Here is a 23,808-nt window from a genome sequence, read left to right as displayed (position 1 = left end):
CCAGGTCTCTGCAAAGGGTTCCCTCCTTGAGCCTATGTCAGTTCCTTTTGTCACTGTTGTTCTGGAACATCTGACAAAGCTAGCTTACGGGAGGAAGGGTTGACTGTGACTCATGGCTCGAGAACTCAGCCCATCATGGCAGAGAAGACATGGTGGCAAGAGTGTGAAGTGGCCGGTCACACTGCATCTACGGCTGGGAAGCAGAGAGAAACGAACGCTGGTCCTTGGCTCGCCTTCTCCTTTCGTTTGTTCTGGGAGCCCAGCCCATGCGATGGTGCCCCTTACGTTCAAGGTGGATCCTTCCCATATCAGTTAACCTTTCTCTCTGGAAACACCCTCACAGACATGCCCAGAAGTGTTTCCTAGGTGGCTGTAAATCCCAGTTGAGGTTGACCATCACAGGGCCACACACACAGCTGCTTCTCTGAAGTCCATCTCAATCTCATCTCAGTTATTTAAAAACTGGGGACAGGAAAGGGAGGTAATGCCACTAAACAGCCGAGTACCACAGTGACCTTCAGTCACAAAATCCTCGGTGTTACAGGACACTAATGTCTGTCTGGAACATCAAAACCTGAAGCACAGAGCAGCTGCTTTGGGAGAGCTGGAGTATCCCAGAGCTGCAGCCTAAGACAGACTTAGTTTGGTAGAGTACAGTTTGGGGAGCCAGAGAACCACAATGGGCTATTTTGTCATGTAGCTGAAGGAGAATGAGGAGTTCACAAGTATCTTGGGAGGATTATGACCTGCTCTTGTGCTCCTGGGGGGGGAGAAGAAAATTTGGTAAGACCCTCTGCCACAGCTGCAGGGCTTTGAAGGATCACAGGGCTGCCTTCTCTGGGATCTCGGCTGCTCCTCTCAGACCATGGCTCTGAGAGCACAAAACAGTATCACTTTGACTCAGGCTGCAGACATCTCACAGAAACTCCAGATGCAAAGTCAGCAGGGCTCAGTATGAAGTAGAAACCAGGAACATGGGGTTCTGGGCCAGAATGCCAAGAGTAGAGTCCCTGGTTTTCTGCTTGTGAGTTACATAGACTCAGAGAAAGTTAGTTACCTTCTTCGTGCCTCAGTTTCCTCGGCTATAAAATGGAATTTAATCCTGACTCTTAAAACGGACTAAAGGTTAAATTGGATACAAGATATGAAGTAATCAACCCAGAGTGCCCAGGAAACCCTCTCCCTGCCAGCAAGCCTATATGGCACCGGATGGGGCTATGCAGGAGCCTGCATGGTGCTGGATGGGGCTATGCAGGAGCCTACATGGTGCTGGATGGGGCTATGCAGGATACTAGAGGAGAAAAGGCACCAATCATCAATTGTCTTACCCAGTAGTGGACCCTGCATGCTATAATACTGACATACCTGGCAATATGTGCCCACTGATGCAGTAGTGGTCTGGTGGGTATGGGGCAACCAATCTCTTTCTGACTGAATATGAGGATTGCTCTCTAGGAAGGATTTCATGCCTGATGTTATAAGCCTGATCAAAAGCCCATGACCTAGGAAGACCCTGGGGTGGGACCCACTGCTGCATTTCACTAAGTAATCACACTGTCTAAGCCCTTCTAAATGTGTATGTTTATGTCTGCAGGTCTGTGCTACCCTACACTTTGCAGAGAAGCCTCTTTGTGCAGTACTTAATGCCAAGACTCATAGCTGGTCAAAGTGCTGAGAGTAAAGACCTGAGTCTCAACCGTGGATGGGTCATCTCTTATCAATTTTTCACCCTCCAAGGCTCAGGGAGCATCTCAGAATAGGGGACAAAAGAATGTAAGAATCTGTAGATGGGGAGGAGAGTTATAAATGCTAACTTCGACACATGGCGTGGCTGTAGCTCACACCAACTCACAGCAGCTATGCTTACCTATGCAAGACCTTCGTAAGATCAAGCCAGTCCAAATCCCAGCATGGCTAGGGAGGGACTCCACAGCTCTACCCTTAGCAGAGGAATTCTCGGCGGTTGGTAGCTACTGAAGAGAGAGAAAGAAGCTGCTGGTGGTTTGACCATGCCTCTCTGTGCGTATGGAGTAAGCACCACTAAGTGGACTCAGGGGGCTATTAATAACAAAAAAAGGACATGAAGTTGGGCGGGAGATCGGTGGGCACCATAGAGAATTGAAGGAGGTAATAGTGAGTGGATAGGATCAAAATACATTGTATAAATGTATAGATTTTTTCCAAAGAGTAAATTTTTTTATCTAAAGTGAAATGTGTTTTATCTAAAGTGAAATGTAATTGCATAGTCTCTGGTGCCTGGCCAGCTATTACTAACAAGCGGTTCCGTGTCGGATAGAGATGGAGTGGGAGATGTCGGAGCGGAACAGTGGGAGCGTAGATTCTCCATCTATGAGCTACACTGGCCTGCTCCCGGAGGCTTCTAGAAACCCCCAAGGAGGTGGCATGACTTGGACAAGTTAAACTCGGCCTTTTACTGACATGAGCCCCTATTCCCCAAGTGCGCTAGGCACCTCTGAGGCCGCCCCGCCTTCCCAGGGAGTCAGCTTCCTAAACGGCTTCCGGTCACAGTTCAGTAGATGCTGATGACTTGAGCCCATTGCATCTGGGGTCTGCAGCTGCACAGTGAGGAAGAGACGGGCCAGCACGCGTTCCTCTGCGGTTTCTGCTCTAGGTTCCCACTGTGACTTCAGTCATGGACTGGTACTTGGAAGTACACAATGAAAGAAAGCCTTTCCTCACCAACTTAATTTTTGGTCATGATCTTTATCACAGCAACAGCAAACTAAGACATATGTGATTTAGGATCCTTCCAGCTGACAGACTGTCATTCTGTGTCCCCTAAACGTCCTAGGCATGTGTCCTGGCAGCTTCAATCCTCCAGGGCCACTTGAGTACAAACTTGGTGTCCTTCGCTGTGCGTGTGCCCAGAGAACACGCACTTCAGAAAGCACACTGCAGAGTCAGTTCTGGAAGCCTGTCTGCACTGCAGGCCTTGATTACAGCTTCCAATGAGCAGTTTCAGGGCAGGGAAACGATTTAACCCTCCAACTTCAGTGGTTGTGTTGTGAGGATCAGGCTAGTGGTGGGAAAGGGAGGCTGGGACCAGAGTATTCAAAACTAGGACTGGACCCCAGGGAGCTATGAGCTTGAGGGATACTCTGTCCCTTGCCTGCTTTGTGGAGTGGGAATTCACACAGAGCAAGGACTTCCGGCTGAACCCTGGCCAGCCTTGCTTTCCTGGATGCCCGGCCTCTGTGCTCCCACTGCCCCTGGAGGCTCCAAGCTAGCTTGGGAGATCTGAGCCTCCCCTGAGGCTGAGCTGTGTTAGGCGCTCAGTAGGCAGAATCTTGTTAGGAGCCATGTCTATCTGGCTTCTGGAGAACTCAGGGAGGACCAGAGGCTGGTGGTCAGACCTGGAAGTAAAAGAATGTTGAATCTCATGCGGACCTTAGACCTCTGTTTAAGGCTCTGAACTGCTGCAGGGCTGAGCTGATCATCAGAATGGAAGGGCAACAGCTATAGCTGTTTGGAGTAACACAGGGAACCACGGGGATGAAAAATCTACAGACCTGGCATCCAGGTCTCTGGCTGAGGAGATGGAGGAACAGGGATTCAAAGCCAATGTGGTCTGACCACAGAGGTCATAGTCTAAAACCTTGTTCTCTGTCTTTTCTGAGGGATCTGGGCCTCCTGGATCCCAGGTGACTTGAGTCCCTCACGCACCCTCCTCCAGGTCCCAGGGCCGCCTCAGCCACTGGAACTTGCTGACATTTTCAGGATAGCCTCAGACCCCCACAAGCCTAGAGAGAGATCATCAAAACCCACCTCACCATTCTGTTCATTGATTCTGGCTTCGGGTCACAGGTAGGAGCAGCTTGTGGGGAACTGGCATTTAGGGCTGCTACTGGCCAATCAAAGTTCTCACCCTTGGCTCTACAGTCAGTCTATGGACTCCTCCCATGCCGTGCCACTAAGAAGCTCACCTGCACCTAGACTCTGGCCCTCGTATAGCAGGACCTACAAGTAGCTGATAGCCACAAGGGTTAGAAGGGGAGTGGCTTTTTTGTCTTGTGAGGATATGATTTAAAAGTACTTTAAAAACAAAAAGATTTACTTTTATTTGTATGTAGTGTGTGTGTGGTACATGTGTGGTGTGTGTGTGTGTTTATGTGTGTGGCATGGTGTGTGGAGTGTGGGGTGTGTGTGTATGTGTGATGTGTGTATGTATGTGTATGTGTGTGGCATGTGTGGTGTGTGTGTGTGGTGCGTGTACGTGTATGGTGTGTGTGTGTGGCATGTGTGGTGTATGTGGTGTGTATGTGTGATGTGTGTATGTATGTGCGTGTGGCATGTGTGGTGTATGTGGTGTGTATGTGTGATGTGTGTATGTATGTGCGTGTGGCATGTGTGGTGTATGTGGTATGTGTGTGTGGTGTATGTGTGGTATGTGTGTGGTGTGTGTGTGTGGTGTATATGTGTGTTGTGTGTGTCCTGGAGGAGTTGCTGCAGTCAGTTGTGGGTGGGTGCTGGGAACTGAACTCAGATTCTCTACAAGAGCAGCACCCTCTACTAAATGCTGAGAGCTACAGGTGTGGGAAGAATGGGACTCAGCCTTTACCAGGGATGAAATCGTATCTTTGCTTTAGGGGTTGCTTTTATCTGTAGGAGGCACGGAGGTCCTTGGGCTCACAGACAAGCACAAGAGGAGACTGGAATGTCAAATACACAGGGTTGTTCCTTCAAAGGGAAGGATATATAACCTGTTATCCACACAAAGACTGGGAGAGGACGTGGCTAATAGTCTGGTGACTTCTGTGCTATATGTGAGGCTGAGACCACCCTGGAATCTCCCCTGGACCCTTAACGAAAGCTTATTTGTCTAAATCTATAGAATACATTTTTATGGGGGTGTTCTGCAGAGTTCTATGTAGTCATGTCTGATCTTTATCGAGCTTAATTTGTGCTTTATTGTACACATAGACTGAGTTAATTATCACCAGAAAAGTTTTTGCCAAATTGTGCTGTGTTTAAATATGCCTAAAACAAACCTCTTGGGGTCAGACTTCTGGGGTTTGAGCTAACACCAGCTCCTTAGTCATGTTGAGTTGGACTACCTTCTTGCTTCCCACAGACTGTTACTCTGCTGACTGTGGTGATCACAGAGGCTCCCCCATATTTAGTCTGGGGAAACTGCCCACGATGTGGGATCCAGGTGAATGTGAGTTCAGTGTGTTACCATTGTTAGTGAAGTGGAGGGGTCAGAGATGATCACTATGAGAGGGCACAGGGGTGACAGAGTTGAAGAAAGCCATCAGGGGATTGGGAGCAGCCACACTTGAATCCACTCACCACGGTTTGCCTTCTGTGGTCACTCCGTTTTCACTCCCCCAAGTCCTCAGACCTCAGTTGCTGATAAACAGTACCTACTATAGCCCAAGATGCTCCCAGGAAGCTGTGCTATGGAACATTCCCTAGAACCTCAAGCTATGGTCTATAGACAGAGAGATGGGAGTTTGGTTCACTGTTTTCTTTTTTCAGACATTTAAGGAAAAGATATCCCCCTATCCCTAAGCTGCCAAGTTCACATCTCAAACTCACGAACTTGGGATATAGAGATACAAGGACTATTCCCAATTAAATATTTGCTATCTTAGTTCCCACGGTAATGTGTAAGAAAACAAATATCACCACAACATGAAAATATTCACTAGGAATCTCCCCATCTGGAAAAACGATGCTCACTCACACCCTCTTCTCTCACTTAGTAAGCCTGTCTCATCCAACGCCCATTAGTATGGACCACAGTCAGATACAAGGCCACGGCACAAGTTCAGTGCAAACCAACGGTAAAGTTCAAGTCAAAGAAAATAGTGGTGGTGACCTTCATAAGCAAGGCCTGTGCTCCAGGAGGATCAGACAGAGCTGGGCCAGTGACCAGATAAAGAAAAAATGAGGATGGTGGCAAGATAGGTTCTTCAGAAGAAATGGCTTCACTATCTTGAGGAAATTGCTCTAGCCCTACATTTTAAACATTCTCTTGCTGGGGTTGCTATAAAATAAAACGTGAAGAATGTGGTATCATGTGAACACATTTTTTGGTTGACAGAAAAAAAAAAAAAAGAAGAGGCCGGAGAGATGGCCCAACCAGAAAGTCACTACCATACAAGCATGCAAACTTGAGCTTGGATCCTTAGCACCAACATAAAGAAAAGGGGGGCAGGGGCACTGTGAGAAACAGACAGGAAGACCCCTAGAGTTTTCTACTCAGTCTTATCGAATTGGTGATCTCCAGGTTCAGGAAGAGACCCTGCCTCAGAAAATAAAGAATAAAGAAGACACTCAACGTGAGCCTCTGCTTCCATGGATGTGAAAACATATGCATACACTATATATACAAAAATAAAACAAAACAAATAATATATAGATCAAGAACAATTTGAAAATAAGCATATAACCTATACTTTGTGATTATATTTAACTAAAAATTGCTTTTCTTAATTTAATTTGCAAAATAAAACCTCATTGGTACCTTCTTTGCTATTGCCATTGCTTTTGTTGCTTGTCTGGGTTTTCATTTTGTTTTGAGTTTTGAGATAGGGCCTCGGTCTGTAGCCTAAGCTAGTCTGGAACTCAAAGTGACCTGCTACCTCGGTTTCCTGAAGGCTGGGACTACAGGCATAAGCCACCATACCTGCCTCAACGAGAATGCTCCTACTGAACACTTTAAAAACCATTTTCTATTTTATTATCAACTTTGCCTGAAACCCTGTCCTACCCTTTACTATGAACTTTTGATATTCATTTGAAGCAGACTATTTGAAAGCGGCCTTTGACTATGTCTGATACCCTGCCTCCTCTACTTCTTTCTCAAGAGTAAGAGGGAGCAGTCTGGGCCAAGGTAGTTTGAAATCTCATGAAGCCTTAGTCATATACTGTCTAGATGGCTCCGTACGTGGGCTTCATGGGACCAGGGCCACTTAAACAAACTCAGGGCAGCGTATTCTCCAGAGCAGGAGCCACACACCTTCCCCAGGCACCCCCTGCAGCCTGCCCCGCTGTCCGAGCACTCGGCGGCCAGTTTGAAAGCGGTGGCCTCGGCCCAGAATGCTTAGCTTGGCCCGCAGCCAGGCTGGCCATGGGCAGGAAGGGGCACTTACTTGGGTTTGGACTGCCTGTGGCTCTCCAGGGGGCTCCTCATCCTCAGGAATGTGGGGCATGGCAGCCTCCTGGCTGAAGTGGTTGTGTATGCCTGGAACCTCTGCTGTGTCAACCCCAAAGATGCTCCAAGACGCTTGGGCTCCGCAGGCTGGGGAGATGCCAAAAGGACAAGTCAAAATCCTTCCCATCCCTGTCCCAAGCTGGGTTCCATTTCCAGGATCCAAGAGCTGCCGACTGGCTGCTTGGGTTTACATCAACACCGGAGGTCAGGCAAGGCGAGGCTGGGAGCGGGCATTGGGAGTTGCATCGCCTCCTGCTCCCTGACTTTGTTTACACAGGCAGGGGTGACCTTTTGCATCTAATTTGGTCCTTACAGTAAACATATCTATTCCAGAACAGAAACATTCCAGCTCCGCAAAGCTATAGCAGAGGGAGGACGCTTCGCTGAGATCAGATACCATCTGTACGCCGTTTATTGCACTGCTACCAGCTGCATGGCTGACATTAGCAAACTGACTCCCTGTGGTGGCCTTGGGTGAGGGTGGGCATCAATAGTTCCGTTCTAGAGGTGACCGAAGAGCCTCTCAGGGTGGAAGTCACTTGTCCTGAATCACACAGAAACAGAGTGTTTGCATCCATTGGTGCCTATGGCTCTTTCCACTGTACCACACATCCTTTCCTGGGTCTGCCTCCTCCTCATGGGGAGAACAAGACAATGCCATTAACTGAGTAGCCCCTGTCTCACCCTCACTAAGCAAGTGGCTGCTGACTGCTAGAACCTATAGGAAAGGCCAGAAAGCCCTGCTGCTTCCCATGACATAAGATCTCCTTCCTGTCTCAGAGCCAGGGCCTGGAAAGTTCCCTAAACCAGGGTGCTGCAAACCAGGTTGATACCTGGCATCTGCCCCACCACCCTCTGGATCTGGCTCTCCAAGGCAGGGAAGGTGCTTGATTTGTTATGAATATTCAAAAAACCATCAAAAATTGGTGGTTTAAAGAATTTAAGCCACGTTTGTATTTAAAGAATTGGAGGGCTGGAGAGATGGCTCAGAGGTTAAGAGCATTGCGTGCTCTTCCAAAGGTCCTGAGTTCAATTCCCAGCAACCACATAGTGGCTTACAACCATCTGTAATGGGGTCTGGTGCCCTCTTCTGGCCTGCAGGCATACACACAGACAGAATATTGTATACATAATAAATAAATAAATAAACAAATAACTAAATATTTAAAAAAAAAAAGAATTGGAGACATTTAGTCCAGGAGCTGTCAAAGGGGGCACTGTCTTGGCTTTTGTCTTTTACCCCAATAGGTAGCCCACTCTGCATGGAAGAATTTGGAGAGACCCCTGCTGGTCATCTTGGAAATCTCACCTCAACTAGGCCATTCATACACAGAACTTTTTGTTGTTGTTGTTTAAGACTGAGTTTGATGTACCCCAGGTTTGCTTTGGACTCATTATGAGGCTGACGGGTTCTCTTTCCTCCACGTCCCAAAGGCTAGGACTCCAGGCGTGCACCACTATGTCTGGTTGGGTCATTCTTTCTTCACAAACTTTACATTAGGTCTGTGTCCTGTGCTGTGACACAAAGAGAGACGGGGCACAGCTTGGGCCCTCATGGGGTCTTGAGTCCAGTGTTGGGAGGCAACTGGAAAACTGTGATTGGAGTAAACACATCAAAATGAGGAATTATAAGACCTCGAGAAAGAGCCCCTGACCATGCAGACTGGGAGAGCGACGTGGTTTCGTGGTCTAGCTCAATGTTGCGAGGGCCATTGGAGCTGAGCCACAGCACAGAAATGCGAATGGAACTTATCCATTTGCAGAATAGCTCGGGACTGAGCGGGGTAGATGAGCTGGCAGAGAAGAAGCCACACTGGGCTGGGCTCCAAGCAGATTTATCTTGACTTCAGAGACTAGGAGCTGTGGGGCTGGGCCACTGTGTCTTCCATCCCCCAGAGACTACTAGATGAAGGAACTGAACATTAAGTCCCCCAAAAAATGAGCTCTCTGGATAATCTCATTACCTTTACTTAGACATTGATCTCAGCAGCAGAGTCAACAGTTGTGCATTGTCATGGGGTAGCTGAGGGTAACAGCAAGCTGCACATCTTCTCAGGCAATGCCATTGTCTTACCCCGGTGAGGCCAACCTATCTTATTAGGAACATTTTCCAAAGAATGGGAGGCAGCCATTCCACTTTCTGTGTGTGTTTGATTCTACACAGTGCATACTGTGTGCTGTCAAACAAGGGCTCAGACAACGAGACCACGTTCAGAAAAGAGAAGATTCTAGGAGGACGGGAATTTGCTGTTGCGAACTCAAGACTTCACCCTGGGTCAGAGAAGCTGCAAGGGAAAGCAATCTCTTCTCAGATACCTGAAAGATGGTCATGAGGCCCAGGGTCTCCAAAGGACAGGTGTGCGGCCAAGGACCCATCAGCCAAGTGAGAAGGCAGAGGAACCATTTTTGGAGTCAGCTAAAGATGGAGGACAGTACTCGGCAAGGTCAAGAGTTTCTTGTTCCTGGGGGACTTTCAATACTGGCTGACTCTAGGGGTCATGGGAATTCCAGCCACAGCAGTGGCCTTTTCTGACTCTGAAGTCCCGGACCCTGTCTAGTCACAACCAGTCACAGGGATGCTCCCAGCCTGGGGCTCATTCAGAGATCCTAGGATTAAAACCATACCAAAAATATCCCATGTCTAATCCTCCACTGTTTGCTCTTGAAGACAGACCTTTGCCAGTCATTAGGCAGAAACAAAACCTCATGGGTGTGGTCAGACACACCTGGAGATGCCGGCTGCAGCTGGGTGGAGGCTGCCTGCAGTCCCATGGCTGGACAAGATGCAGTCCATGCGACTCCGGGGGAGCCCTTGCAGCCCTGCTGTAGGCCATTCCCATGCTGCCCGGGATCCTTGCGCTTTCCCACCCATTATTATAAACTCTCTGCTTAAAATAGCAAGGCGAAAGCCAGTCCAGTCAGCAGGGTGACATCTGGGGGTCTGCGGGGACTCACGGGTGTGTGGACCTCACATCCATCAGGGCACAGTTTGGAATACAACCTCCAGGAAGCCATGCTCTGAGTGCCAGCCCATAAAAGGAGAGAACACTGAGTCATGTTTCCCTGCCTCCTTTTCAATCCACTTCCAAATATTTCCTGATGCTTCTCCAGCCAGGTCAGGTTAAGTGAGTCATGCCAAGAGCCAATCAGCTCTTTGGACTCTTACCAATGGTTAAACAGAACCTGGCCCATTTTACAGAGAAGAAAATTGAGGCACGAAGAGGAGAAACAAATAAGACAGGGTTCAGTTACCTTTGTACCAAGGTAAACTACCCAAGAGCTCCTGCTGGGATAACCATCCAGTCACTTGTGCAAGTGAAGAGGCTAGACATCCCCGAACCATCCTACGATAATATTCCTTATCAGTTTCCCTACTGGGTGTCCCACACTACTGTGTTCGGTCAAGCACTGTCTTCATGCTAAACCCCTATGGCAGAGAGGGTGTGTTATTTAGTTTTGTTTTGTGCAATACTGGGAATTGAACCCAGGGATTTGAGCATGCTAAGCAAGTGCTCTACCACTGAGCTGTACCCCAGCCCTTAGCTGTAAGTTTTATTACTTTCATTTAGTGTACTAAAGCGCCAAGGCTCAGAGATGATGAGCAAGGTCATGTAACTGGTAAGTCTGAGTCCAAAGTATCATCTTCTCTCTTACCCAGGTACAGTCAAAGAGTCTTGTGCAAGGCCCTCTCCAGCAGGAAGAGCTGGGGTATAAAATCCCAGAGGCACAGAGGGAACACTGAACCTTGTTGTCAGGCCAAGCATCTTCTGAAGATAAAGGAAGGTGCCCAGCTTAGGGAGATGACTCAGTGGGTAGCGGGCTTACCACACAGGCATGAGGACCCGAGTTCAAATCTCCAAAGCCCATATAAAACTGAATGTGACAGAAGGCATAGGTAACCCCATTGCTCCTAAGGAAAGACAGGAGGAGACGACAGGAGAATTTAAGACACTGGCAGGCCGCCTTGCCTGCTGTATGTAGCGCAAACAAGAGATTGTACTGCAAAAGAGGTGGAAGACTAAACTGACATCTGAGGTTGTCCTCTGACCTCCAAACATGGGCTGGACACATGTACATCCGCCCAGAGAAGGCCACAGCTTGAAATTTCATGCTCCTAGTACATGGTGTGGCCACGTGTTTGTTCATGGCGGAGGCAGCGGCCCCTTCGTTGGCCTTCCTTTTTACGCGTCCGATCACACAGCGTGCAGAGACATGTTCATTGAACCACTCATGCTGAGAGGCCTCACACTAGGTCAAAAGCATATGCTCTGTCCCATAAGAGCTTCCTCAGAACTCCGTGGGCTGTCTGAGGACAGGCAGGACAGCAGGGAGGCAGGAGGCTCTGGCAATAGAGGCTGCATATCTTTATTCTATTCCCAGCAGCCATCAGGGCTCCCTGTGCTCATTGTCCTGGGGAACCTGATGGATCTAGGGTAGACAAAGGAGACTCGGCCCACCTGATTGCTGTGCCTCAGCAAGAACCAGGCTGTCTAAGGAGGCAGGGAGGAGGCAGGAATAGTCTTTCCAGAAATACCCTCATTGCTCTCGGCCTCCCTGGGCCGTGGTCTTGGAAGCACCAATACTGGTAAAACAATTAGTTCAATTGAGCTGATGACAGAAACCTGAAGATATCACCCAGGATTTGTAGTGGCCGCCATGCCAGGTATATCCGCCTGACTTCATAGGTCACTGTGGGGCCAAGCCTGCTGGCCTCTCTCAGAGCCATGTGGCCTGACCAGAAAAGATCAAACCCCTCACTTGAGTCGCCGTGTCCCAGGGGCATGGCCTACATGCTGTGTGGTTCTCACTGTCTCTGCTAATCTAGATGTCAGGGGAAGAGCCAAGAGGCCCTTAAGAAAGCAAGGGGTTAAACCAGCCTCATGGACCTCACTGGGGTGACTCAGTCTTCTCATAAGGGAGGGTTTTGTTCTTACAGCTTGGGACTTTTGCTTTCATTTAGCACCCAAAGAATGTAAGAGTGATTAGGGTGCTATTAATATAGCCTAGCCTCCTTCTGGGCAAAGGGCTGAGGCAGGAGACTGCTTGGAATGACTATACACACATCTCTCTAAGCCCCTCCACAAATGCAGAGGGGCAGGAGGCTGCTTCCCCTGCTCCCACTCTTGAAGATGAGGTGCTGTGGCTGAGGAAAGGGCAGGGATTTGACCAAGGCCACATCTAGGGAACGATAGCCTCAGAAAAGGTCCATGAGTCCCTACTCCTGGGAAGTGAGTACGAGGCTGGCCGAGGGCAGAAAGAAAACCAATGGTCTCGCTCGCAGAAGAGGATGCTTTTTCCTGCCCTCACCCTGGGTGGCCTTGGAGAATGTCCTCAGATGACTGTATTGAGCCTGAGGTACTGGGCAGAGACTCTGTGTCCCGGCTAACTACAGACCTGCGTCTGCACCCCAAGTGAGCCAGGTCTACCTCCTGCTTGCCGCGAGCGAACCCAAGAGCACAGCAGATTCAGCAGCAACTCTCCTAGCTCTGCCCTGCTGGATCCGTCTCCCTTCCTCGGGTTCCTCATTTGTATTGGCGCCAACCTTTTAGGATTGGTGTAAGGGTTAGAGTAGTAAATTCTTGCAACATGCAGACACACCGCATGCTCTCTGGAGCTTCCCATGTCCACTTTGAACAGGCATCTGAGTTTTCCCAGTCTCAGTCACCAAAACCCGAGCAAAGCCCCAAGATTCTGTCACTTATCCCAGTGGCTCAGAATCACACAGGGGCCTCACTCTGGTCAGGGCTTCTCCCCTGAATGCAACAGCAGTAGATAAATGAGCATCAGACATGACAGGAGTTCTGAAGTCTGCAGCCACAGCCAGAGCCCACACTCGCTTGGGGGGCAGGGGGGAGGTCTGCAAGACATTCGGCCAACATTACTGGGCTGAGGAGGAGGACAAAGGGCTGGGGGGGGGCTGGGGGTTTCCCTGTCTATGCTGTCATCAGTTCTAAGCTATGTCATGGCTAACTATGGGTCTGTACTATGACTAGTCCCAGGTCTGTCTGGTTCAAAGCCCCGGTTATTTCTGCCAACCCTGTGGTAATGGTGAGTCCCAAAGACTTCCATGTACAAACAACAGGTGACCACCTCCCCCTTCCCCACCTCCCACCCCTACAGTGGCTGACCACACTCACATTTGGGTTATCTGGACAAGTGGATGCATGAATGAGCGCTCACAGCGTTATCAATCTGATAATGGCTCCCTGACTCTCCTGAGGAGAACGGGGAGTAAGGATGGATGGAGAAGGTAGAAACCTGGGAGGCATTTCCCTAGGATTGTCCCCAGCACCACCTCTGTACTCCACAGTAGCCTAAAAGACAGAACAGTGGCCTGGCAGATTCCCAGGGTCTGCCCTTGTCCAGGACACCATCCTGAGGCCCATTTTTCTCCGGCCGCACCAACCACTCCTGGCCGGGGGGCGGGCTGTCTCTGGTGAGCAAACCCTGCTCAAAGTGGGTCAGGCCACACTAAAGAGTCTGGGACCAACATGTCAGCTGTGTAGGGAATGGGAGAGAGTTCCCCCAAGACAAGCATGCCCCTGAGTCACCTCCCCCAGGGCCTTCCTCCTCTGGTGTGTGTCTACAGTGTCTGTGTGTCTGTGTGTGAGCGTATGAGAGAGTAGGAAAAGGAGGAGGCTTGGCTCTGCCTCGCCAGTCTCACACAGAACTGGAAAGAGCTCAGAAAACCAAAGACAGCTCAGGGTCCATCTGGGCAACAGAGTGAATTTAAGCCCGACCTGAGCAACTGAGGGAGAGCCTGTCTGGAAATGAGAAGTACTTTGGTGGTTGAGTGCTTGGCTAGCGTGAAGTCCTGGCTTCAGTCCGCAGAAGGAAAGCTGAGGGTTAACTGGAGGAGGTTCAAGCATTTGCTTCTGCAGCTAGACACAGGAGGGGAGAACGATGAAGGCTGTGGAAAAATCACAGATAAGAAAGAACGAGTGGGATTTATCAGTGTGTGGTACAAACAGACACAGAGTTAAGAAAAGCAGAACGATTCACAGTGTGCCTGAGCAAATTTCCTGAGCTCCCTGAGGCTTGTTCTGTATCGTTCTCACAAGGTGAGCTCACACAGCAACTGCTTGCGTTGTGGTTTTCATAATAAAATGTGATCATACAAGTATGGGGTGGGGGTGGGGAGGCACCATTCCAGGTAAGGGAGGGAAAGTAGGGAAGTGCGGGTGCTGTGGAGTCCTGAGGGGCCCACTCCTTGCTTCTCTTGGGAGGAAAGCAGCCCCTAGTTTGATGTCTTGGGCCAGTTTCCCAGACAGAACTCTAGTGAGGAGACCCCCCCAAGGAGGTAGCTCCTTGGCATGTCCAAATAGACTGTGCCCGTGGACATACTCTAGAGGCTGTGACATCCCAGGACCGGGACAGCCCAGTCGTCTCAGTGTCCCAGACCTGGGGCTGCCTGGAAAAGGACTCAGCTGTATACCTGTCCATCTGCTTGTTCAGTTGAGCTGTCAATCACCGCCAAACCAAGGCACACCATCAGGCCCACGCCCGTAAGGACCAACACCATGTTCACTCCTGCACTGATACTTAGAAAGCCCTGGGTGCAAATGCCACCGAAGCGCAAGGAGGCTTGGGCCAGCCCTGCTTATCTGAGCTCTGGATCCGTTGGCCTTTGAAGAATGCTCAGGCCAGGGCCAGACCTCCCTGCTCCCACTGACCCTCCCCCACCACGACAGGAAATAAGCCAAAAAACGGTCGCCCCAGGTTTCCTCCCCAGCTTGTTCTCTTCAGCAGTTCTTTTTTTAAAAAAGAAGTCCGCTTGAAAAATGGGTTTTTTTTTCTTCTTGGAAATATGTGTGATTGCTCAATCCACAGCAGTTCAAAGGCACCAGGAATGGCAGGGAAGCATCTGAGCCTCCTACTTAGCTCCAAGCAGAAATAAATCTTGCCTGGTTCCCTTTGTGCCTGGCTGTCCAGAGACACTTCCCTGAGTCACTCATGCCAGCGTGATGTGCGTCACCTCTGGAGTCAGGGACCACACTGTATACCAAGTTCTAAGAGCCCCATAAAGGGCAGTACCCCTAAGGGATGCTCAGAGGAAGTGAAGAGTCGGGACCTTCTCAGGCTCTGGGATTGGCCCTGCCTCGCCCAGGTGGGGATCTGAGGATCATTAAACCTGGCTGAACCTGTGATCCTAGGTCTTTCCTACCTAGTATTTTAGACAAGCTTCTGCGGTGGGATATAGGAACTGCTCACCCGGCTCGCAAGGGCCAGCTCTGTAGTCATCTAGGCTAACCTAATGGGTGAGCCCCAAGGTCAGAGAGACCCTGTCTCAAAACAACAGCTCTCTGGGATCAGCACTAAAGGCTGATCTCTGGCCTCTACATTTACAAGTACACACACATGCATGTGTGCTCACACACACACAAACACACACTCACACAAGTGCACATGTACGCACATACACACCCTTGAATACCCACATACACCAATACAGATATATGCACCAAATCAAGTTACACAGACTTAGAACTGAATCAGTTAACTAAAACTGAAGGACATCAACACTGGGTCACTCTCTTGTGAAATCACTAGGTCTCACTAGGATCTGTGCTCTTGATGCACTCCTGTAGTGGAAACTGTCCAATGTCATACCACTGTCCGTCTCAGCTGTCATCAGTGACACCCATTAGCGGTAACGGGAGTGTCTACAGACAGACCCGAGTGAGCATGGCCTGTGAAGGCCACCCCTTCTCCCAGTGTGCTGGCTACTACTGTTTACTGCGCACCACCAAGCTGAGCAGGCATGGCTTTCCATTCTTGCCAGGTGCACACAGAACACTATCACCCTGGCTACGAGCCTGCCAGCTGCCTTTAATCATGTCCTCCCTGGAGAACCACAGAAATTGTATCCTACCCATCCTTCAAAACCCAATTCAAATACACCCTCCTTCCTAAACCATTTCTCCTCTTTACCCCAGAAAAAAAAAATGATTCCATTCCTATAATTTTTTTCCTGCTGCTGTTGCAACCAATCACCACCAACCTGGTAACATAAAATAACACAAATTTATTACCTTACAATTCTGATGTTGAAAGTGAAGTTCTGTCTCAGTAGGCTAGACTCATAGTGTGGGCCAGGGGCTAGAAAATGACTCATCGCTTGAGAGCACTGGACTTATCAAGAAGACCAAGGTTCAACTCCTAGCACCCACAACCATCTGTAACTCCAGCTGTAGGACATCTGACATCCTCTCTTGGCCTTTGAGGAAACCAGGAATGCAAATAGTGCCCAGACATACGTGAGGGCCACACACCTACACACACAAAGTATCAACATTTCAGAATAAATAAATACAATCTGAGAGCAGGTTGTCTTCCTCCCAGAGGCTCAAGGAAAGGAAGCTTCTCTTCAGCTCTAGCTCCTGGGGCTACCTCAAGGGATCCCTTCTCCCTGCTCCCCAGCCTGCAAAGAAGCTGGCATCTTCTCTGACCTCTGACCTCGGCCCCCATATGTGTATTTCTCTGCCTTTGGACTCCCTGAATCTGATGTGACTATGATGTCCAATCTGTCCCTGCAGGTAACCCAGATGATGAATCCATTTGTGATCCTCTGTGTGGCTCCATCTACAGAAACCTCTTTGTAAATCAGGTGACATACTCCAAGGTTCCACCGTGCGCTCTCTCAGAGAGCCCCGCACAGTTAGAATATAAATGCCTCAACAGCAAGAACTTGTCTTACTTCTACTTTCATGAATATCTTATAAAAATTCATTGCAAAGATATTCGTATCTCAGCGATGCCCAGTACAGGGACAAGCACGGAAGAGCTGTTCTATCTGTAATCCGTAGGAAGGAGGCTTTGCTTTCTTTGAGAAGCAGCTTCTTGAAAACAAGGTCCATGAAGAGATAGTATACACATCTCCTTCCGGGGTCAGGCCAGTAGGATGAGTGGCAGAGCCCGCGCGGCACGGATTGATGGGGTCTGTGGTGGCAGAGGGTGTGACGGTCACTTAACTAGGGCGGCTGCTATTTAGTTTTGGGGTCAGGAAGAAATACCATCTTTTGTTGGCAAGCTCTTCCAGTTTCCAAGAAAAGCCAAAACTCTAGGGCTAAAAATAAAACCACCTGATTTAGAAATGTTAAAGCTAATACCAAAAGAGAGAGAGAGATACCAAAGGACCAAGCACAAGTCTCTGGGGAATTCGACTGCAGCTACCAGTTGCCACTTCTGATTTATGCCCTCAAGTGTGTTCCTCTGGGCCGTACATACCAATTAATCTAATTCAGTCTCAACAGCAGTGCTGGCCACAAGCACCCTCACGAAAACCAGTGAGCAAGACGGAGCCGGTCCTTCCAAAAGGCTGGAGATGCCTGATTAGGTGTACAGAGTTCTGCTCTCAGGGCTGTGTGGTCCCTGCTGTAGCTCCTTGCTGTATGGGCCTAGATGTGATTGCCCTGGATCGGCCTCATTCCTTCAGGAAGGCCAGGTCTTGCATCAATGAAGGACCTCTCCAGCCAATGACTGTATGCCTAGAAACATCATCACTTCAAACACAGCTCAGCAGTGACAGGAACCACATGCCACATCACAACAACTGTCTGTCTACTAACAACTGCCATGGGTATAAACAACAGGAAGTATTCAAGTAAAGGGTACATGCAGACACTCCCATGTATTCCTTAACTCAACGAAGGACAACACTGACAGCCTAAGCCCTCTTTTGTGACAGTTTGAATGTAAAAATGTTCACCACAGGTTCCTGTGTTTAAACACTGAACTGGTAGCGCTGTTTTGGAAGGTTGTGGACCAGTAGAGACCTATGGCCTAGCTGGAGGAAGTGGATCTCTTGAGGGTGGGCCTTGTGGCTTATGGCCCCAGCTGGCTTCCTCTCCTGTCTCCACTTCCTGTCCCTGGCCTCACACTCCCACCACCACAGCCTGAGCAGCAACACCACCATGCTGTCCTACTCCCTTACCCTGCACTCCCCTCCCTCACCTCCTCCATGGTGGACTGTACCTACAAAATAAACTACTTCTTCCTCAGGTTACCTTCTGCCAGGCATGGATTACGATGACAAAAGAAAGTAGATAAACACCTCTGCCTGGCGTCACCCCCACATCCGCCCTTCCTCTTCCTCAGATCCATTTCATTTCATTTCAGACTCACTGCAGACAGAGGGGCCTGGACCCAAGGGCACTGTGTCTTCGGCAAAGATAGAGGCTCTCTGACATGGCACACCATGTCCCTGGCACAGATAGAGACTCACATGGCACACGGTGTCCCCTGCACAGATAGAGACTCTCTCACGTGGCACATCATGTCCCCGGCACAGATAGAGGCTCTGGGCAAGGGATTATAGCTCCATTTTACAAATGAGAAAAATCTGACTTCAAAGATGCAGATCCGATGCTGATCACACAGTCAGAGGATACAGGATTAAAATGGGTCTCCTAGCCCAGTATGGTGCCTCATGCCTGTAATCCCAGCATTTGGGAGGCCGAAACAGGAGGATCATGACTGCTAAGCTAGTCAGGGTTACACGGCAAGATCCTGTCTCAGAAACAAAAGAGATAAGCTGGGGAGAGAGTACAGTACACAGATGTTTTCAATGTCAGCATGATGAACTGTGTTAGATACCAATAACTCGGGTTTAAAAAAAAAAGTTGGTCATGTGACCATGCTTCTGACCCCAGTGCTGGGGAGATAGATGGGAAGATCCCAGGGGCTCACTTGGTGAGCATCAGGCCAACGAAAGACCAGGTCTCAACAAAAAACAAGATTGGCTGACTTCTGAGGAACACACCTAAAGCTGATTCTGGCTTCCTCCTGCACATATATGGCGTGCACACTCACATGTGTGCACATGAACACATACAAAAATATTAAAAACAAGCAAACAACAACAGAACATCCAAAGTTGCCGTACCCAGACTGTTCTCTGCACCAGCAACAGCTGGCAATGGGAGACGGTTCAGTCTTGACTGTTCTGGTCGCCAGTCCTTTCCCAAAGCCGGCGTCACCAACCAGGACATGCCCTGCATCATGCAGCTCTTCTCTGGGGGCTGAAAGTCTTTGCAGTGCCCCCAGGGTGGGAAAACAGCAGCCGAGGTCTTCAGAGCCCAAGAGAGCCTCCCCAGGGCAGGTGGGATGGAGTGCCTCCGCTGAGGCGCCTTCACCCTGTCCGTCTCCGCACAGGGACTCTTGGCTTTCAGAGGCCACAGAAATGCAACAGTAGCTTGGGGCTGGGCTGCAGGGTGGAGTCAGCTCTGGTGGCTCCAGGGGGCAGAGGCAGTTTGGGACAAACCTTCTTGGGTTCGTGAAGTGCCTTACTCACCGCCATGCTGAATGACCTCATAACATAGATGTGTTTTCAATTGTGCGCCCACTTTCTGTCCCTCAAGCCCAGGCTTCACTTTGCACATGAGGAGCAGTCGTGAGACCAGAAGCCAGGAGCCTAGGTAACAATGCCAGGACAGGAGGTAGCCTGTAGAAATCTAGACATCACATCCACTGCTCATGGAAATTGGCTAAAAGGTCACATATGGCTGAGCCACAACCAGCAAGATACAGTAGACGTTGCTGGGCATCCTGGGAAGTTTACTCTTAACTGTAGACCAATCGTTGAAGAGAATAAACAAGAATCCCTGTGATAATGATGAAGAACTTGTTTAAGGATGAAGTCAAGGTGAAACAGAACACAGCTGAGAGTCTAAAAGAAACAAGTCCCAAGGCGTAGCCTCTTTCATCCTGTTGAGCTGTGGTTCTGAGAAACAATACTTTGTTTTTTCTCTGACACTGGGCACGGATAATAAAGAGCTGCACCTGATGTGATCAGCGACTTTGTAAAGCTGGGTATACAGGGGCCTTCTGTCCATCAGACACTTCCCGCACCTCTCTGTTCTGCCACTTGTCTGAGAGTCCCAGCTAGAAAAGCAGCTCTATAGCCCACAGGCTTGCTACGAGCTAGTCTGTGAGTAAGAACATCCATGACCTTGTCCTCAGAACTCTTCTCCCTTCTGAACCCTGTCAGAAGCTCCATGTCTCCTTCACACACACACACGCACACACACACCATATATTGATAAGCTCTTATATTCCAGAGGAGGGGCTGGGCTTGACCACTGTCCATGGCCCTGCCTAAAACATAGCATGACAAGCATTCATAACACAGACAGGAAGGAACCACGGAGCACTTTCCTCTGGGAAGCCAGGCTATGCGGGTGATTCCCAGGCATCCTTGGGAAAACAGTGACATTTATCCCAGCTCTATCTGCCTTTACAGCCTTGGTCTTAAATAGTTCTAATAACAACCTTCTCATGCTGAAGCTTGACAGGATGAGCCAACATGTCCCAAGCATCATGCCTGCTAGATACACACCATAAACAGGCCTGAGCTGAGTGCTGTCTGACTCCAGAGCCCAGAGTTCTGTTTAGTATCGCGTGATGCGGCTTCTGGAACTGCACAAAACAGAGCACCTGGGGCATGAACCTCAACAATAACCACCACCCGAGCCACTGACAGGGGACCAGAGGCAGTTTATTCAGCTAAGCCTTCACCAATTCATCATGGAGAAGGTCTTGCCTTTAGCAACCAGATCCACATTGTTCCATCTGACACACCACTGCTGTTTTCCTTGCAAGGGCTCAACCTAAGTGTTAACTGTTAGGTAAAGGGCATGGATGGAGCTCAATCCCAGGGTTAAGCCAAGCCATTCTCACGGAGCATTCCCTGCCTCTATAAAAGCCTGAGTTACAAGGGGTAGCAGCAGCCGGGGACAGCAGGGACAATGCTTCTGTGGTCATGTGGGGGCGGGAGGGGCACTCTGGGAAGGAAGGGTAGGGCAGCCCCTTTTACAGACTGGGCCCCAAGGACCCCAGACCGTAGGAAGTCATTGGTGCTGGCAGGGTTTATTAGGTCTGTCCAGGTTTTCAGAGGACATTTGCCCTCGGGGACCTGTGGTAGGCTCCTTCTCTAACCCTCTGCCCTGTTTGTTTATGGCATTTTGAATCATTTAGTTGCTAACACAGACTTCAGCCTTACATTTGTTCTTCCTGGTCCTTGAATCTCCAAGTCTTTTAAAATTGTTATGAAAATGAGTATGCAAATATATGCAAAGCAAAAATACCATACCTAGTTTCCATACCTACTATGGAATCTTGTGCAAAGCAACTACCAGGATGGCAGCTTTTGTTATTGTTGCTCCCATATTATTACAAGCATTCCTTTAGCAGAGTTGAAGAAATCACCCCTGTGCACCAAGCATGACTGTCTCAGTAAGTAAATGTGCATTGGGATACATCCACATTCATTTATGTATTGTGGATGTTTTCTCCCTACAGGGACAGCTGAATAACTGAGACACACATTATCTAACCCCAAAACAAAACAAACAATGTATTTACTATCTTTTTGCAGACAAGTCAGCCAGCCCTGTTCCACACAGTCACAGCTATCTGTTTTCAGGGTGCTGACCCCCCACTTGGTTAAGAACTCAAGGGTGTCCTAGCAGACTCCGCGTGTCCTTCCCATCTCAGAGTCTGTCGTCTGTGTATCTCTGATTCTGAAGGAGTACCGAGGCTCAGCAAATGTGCTAAAGGAACCCTTTCCAGACTCTGAGTTCACACTTCCCTGTGGGAAGGCGGGTGGAGTTTACCTGAGCATCAAGGCCAAGGGGGTCACTGACAAATGGGACTCTTGAAAAGGACATTTGTGAATCTGAGGGGTCCTCAGCACCTCTGTTCTGACACTGCCTCCCCCAAAGTAGGGGAGGTGCTGACTCAGTTTCCCTGTTTTACTGTTTCCCAACACCCTGGGCCCTGGCTAAAGACTATTTTCCCTTATGAATGGGGGTAGAAACCCCCTCTTTTAAAAGATTGCCTTACATAAGTTAGACTGTCTATCATCCAAGAGGGCACACATGGGTTACAGACATGTCACAGTGACTCCTCTGGTCCTTACAGAGGCCAATTTAGCTTACCCAATTTTGTTCTTAACTTTTATTTTTATTTTTTGTTTTGTTTTTATGTATATAGTTGTTTTGTCATGGGTGTTGGGTCCTCTGGAACTGTAATTACAGACAATTGTGAGCTGCCATGTGGATGCTGGGAACTGGACCCAGGTCTTCTGGAAGAACAGTCAGTGCTCTTAACCACTGAGCCATCTCTCCAGTATTTGTGGTCTCCTCCACCAACTGACATTTTGTTTAGTTTCAGCCACCCATGAACTCACATTTTCTGAACAAACCTTGAGGGAAGAGAACTAGAATTTTTCAAAGCAATATGACCCATTTACAAGCTGGGTGTGAAATTGCTCTATCATCTTGGCCAGCAGCCTCCCACCCTAACCTCCCTGGGTTTGGCTTTTCAGATTTGATACAATGGTTTTTAGACTTTCAACTCCTAGAGCGCTGGCCAGAGACCTGGTCTCTCCCTCTCCTGGTGGCCAAAGACCTTACAACAAACAGAGTGACAGAGACCCTGCCCCTCCCACCACCCACACCTCTGCACTGCGCTCAACATATCAGCCCTTTCCATCAAGTATGGCAACTTTCTCCTGTGGCTCTTCCTTCAGACTTAAGGACCATACTTTAGCCCTGAGACAGATCTTTAAGGGAATATATATATGTATATATATATATATATGTGTGTGTGTGTGTGTGTGTGTATTCCTGCACACTGTGAAAATATGTTGCTCTCATGCTCTCATTGTTAATAAAAAGCTGATTGGCTGATAGCTAGGCAGAATTTTCAGGGCAGAGAGAATGCTGGGAAGAAGAAGGGCAGAGTGAGAAGAGGTCTTGAGCCAGATGCAGAGAAAGCAGGACATGTAGAAGGTAACAAGCTATGAGTCACGTGGTAGAACTTAGATAAGAAATATGGTTAAGTTGTAAGAACTAGTTAGTGACAAGCCTGAGCTAACAACTGAGCATTTATAATTAATATTAACTTTCTGTGTGTTTATTTTGGAGCTGGTGGTCCAAACAAAAATTCTACCTACACACACACACACACACACACACACACACACGGAGGACTCTGAGCTCTCCCCACAGGCCCGATGGGAAGATACACACAGACAAAAACAGCACCCATTCTTCCTTATCTAGGATCAGGCAGTACACCACTTGTTCAGGAGCAACATCGCCTCCTCCCTCCTCGCTCCTGTAGATATCCCCACGGGCCCAAATCCCAAGGCAGCAGCGTCTTGATTATCTGGAGAAATCGGTTCTCCTGGAGTCGGCACTCGGTGTTATGGATCTCCCTGTGAGTGATTTACAACTGCCTGCTTCCTAAAAGCGCTGTGGCCGGATCGCAACAAAAATGCTGGGAGGCTAGGAGAATCCAGAACGCCAGCTGACAGAGGGCGCAGGAAAGAGGGGACAGCCTGAGCTGGCGTGGGCCAGCGCCTGTGAGCCAGGGGCACCAGGAGCCCCACGGAGTCGCGAGGCCCTGATGAAGGAAGACTAGAAGCATCTTGCTCTTGCTTATTGAGAGAGAGCCTCACAGAAAAAAAGAGCAGTCAACAGTCAGATCACCCCGAATGGACCCTGAGCTCCAACGGGAGCAAAGTTGGAGCAAGATTTTGCAATTCAGAATTTTTCAAGTGTATGCATAGAAGGACCCCATGTGCCATTATGTATGCTGTAAAGTCCACTACTATGTATGTTGTA

At 49.1% G+C, this 23,808-nt stretch overlaps 1 protein-coding gene across 3 annotated transcripts in view; it reads right to left on the bottom strand.

The window, feature by feature from the left end:
* The window catches only part of Irag1 (inositol 1,4,5-triphosphate receptor associated 1), a 112,813-nt gene that overhangs the window by 65,405 nt on the left and 23,600 nt on the right, over nucleotides 1-23,808 (bottom strand). For 2 of the 3 annotated variants that reach the window (XR_009057583.1, XM_057778580.1), the window contains exon 1: nucleotides 7,119-7,330. Coding sequence is in view for 2 of the 3 variants with exons in the window: in XM_057778580.1 (XP_057634563.1) it covers nucleotides 7,119-7,307 (189 nt within the window). In the remaining variant the exon portion in view is untranslated. Of the gene's footprint in view, nucleotides 1-7,118; nucleotides 7,331-23,808 lie in introns of those variants that run through there. The other variant, XM_057778581.1, reaches the window with a different exon arrangement.

The sequence above is a fragment of the Chionomys nivalis genome, chromosome 8 (assembly GCF_950005125.1).
Source record: "Chionomys nivalis chromosome 8, mChiNiv1.1, whole genome shotgun sequence".
Lineage (NCBI taxonomy): Eukaryota > Metazoa > Chordata > Mammalia > Rodentia > Cricetidae > Chionomys > Chionomys nivalis.
This window is presented reverse-complemented; position numbering and strand designations above follow the sequence as displayed.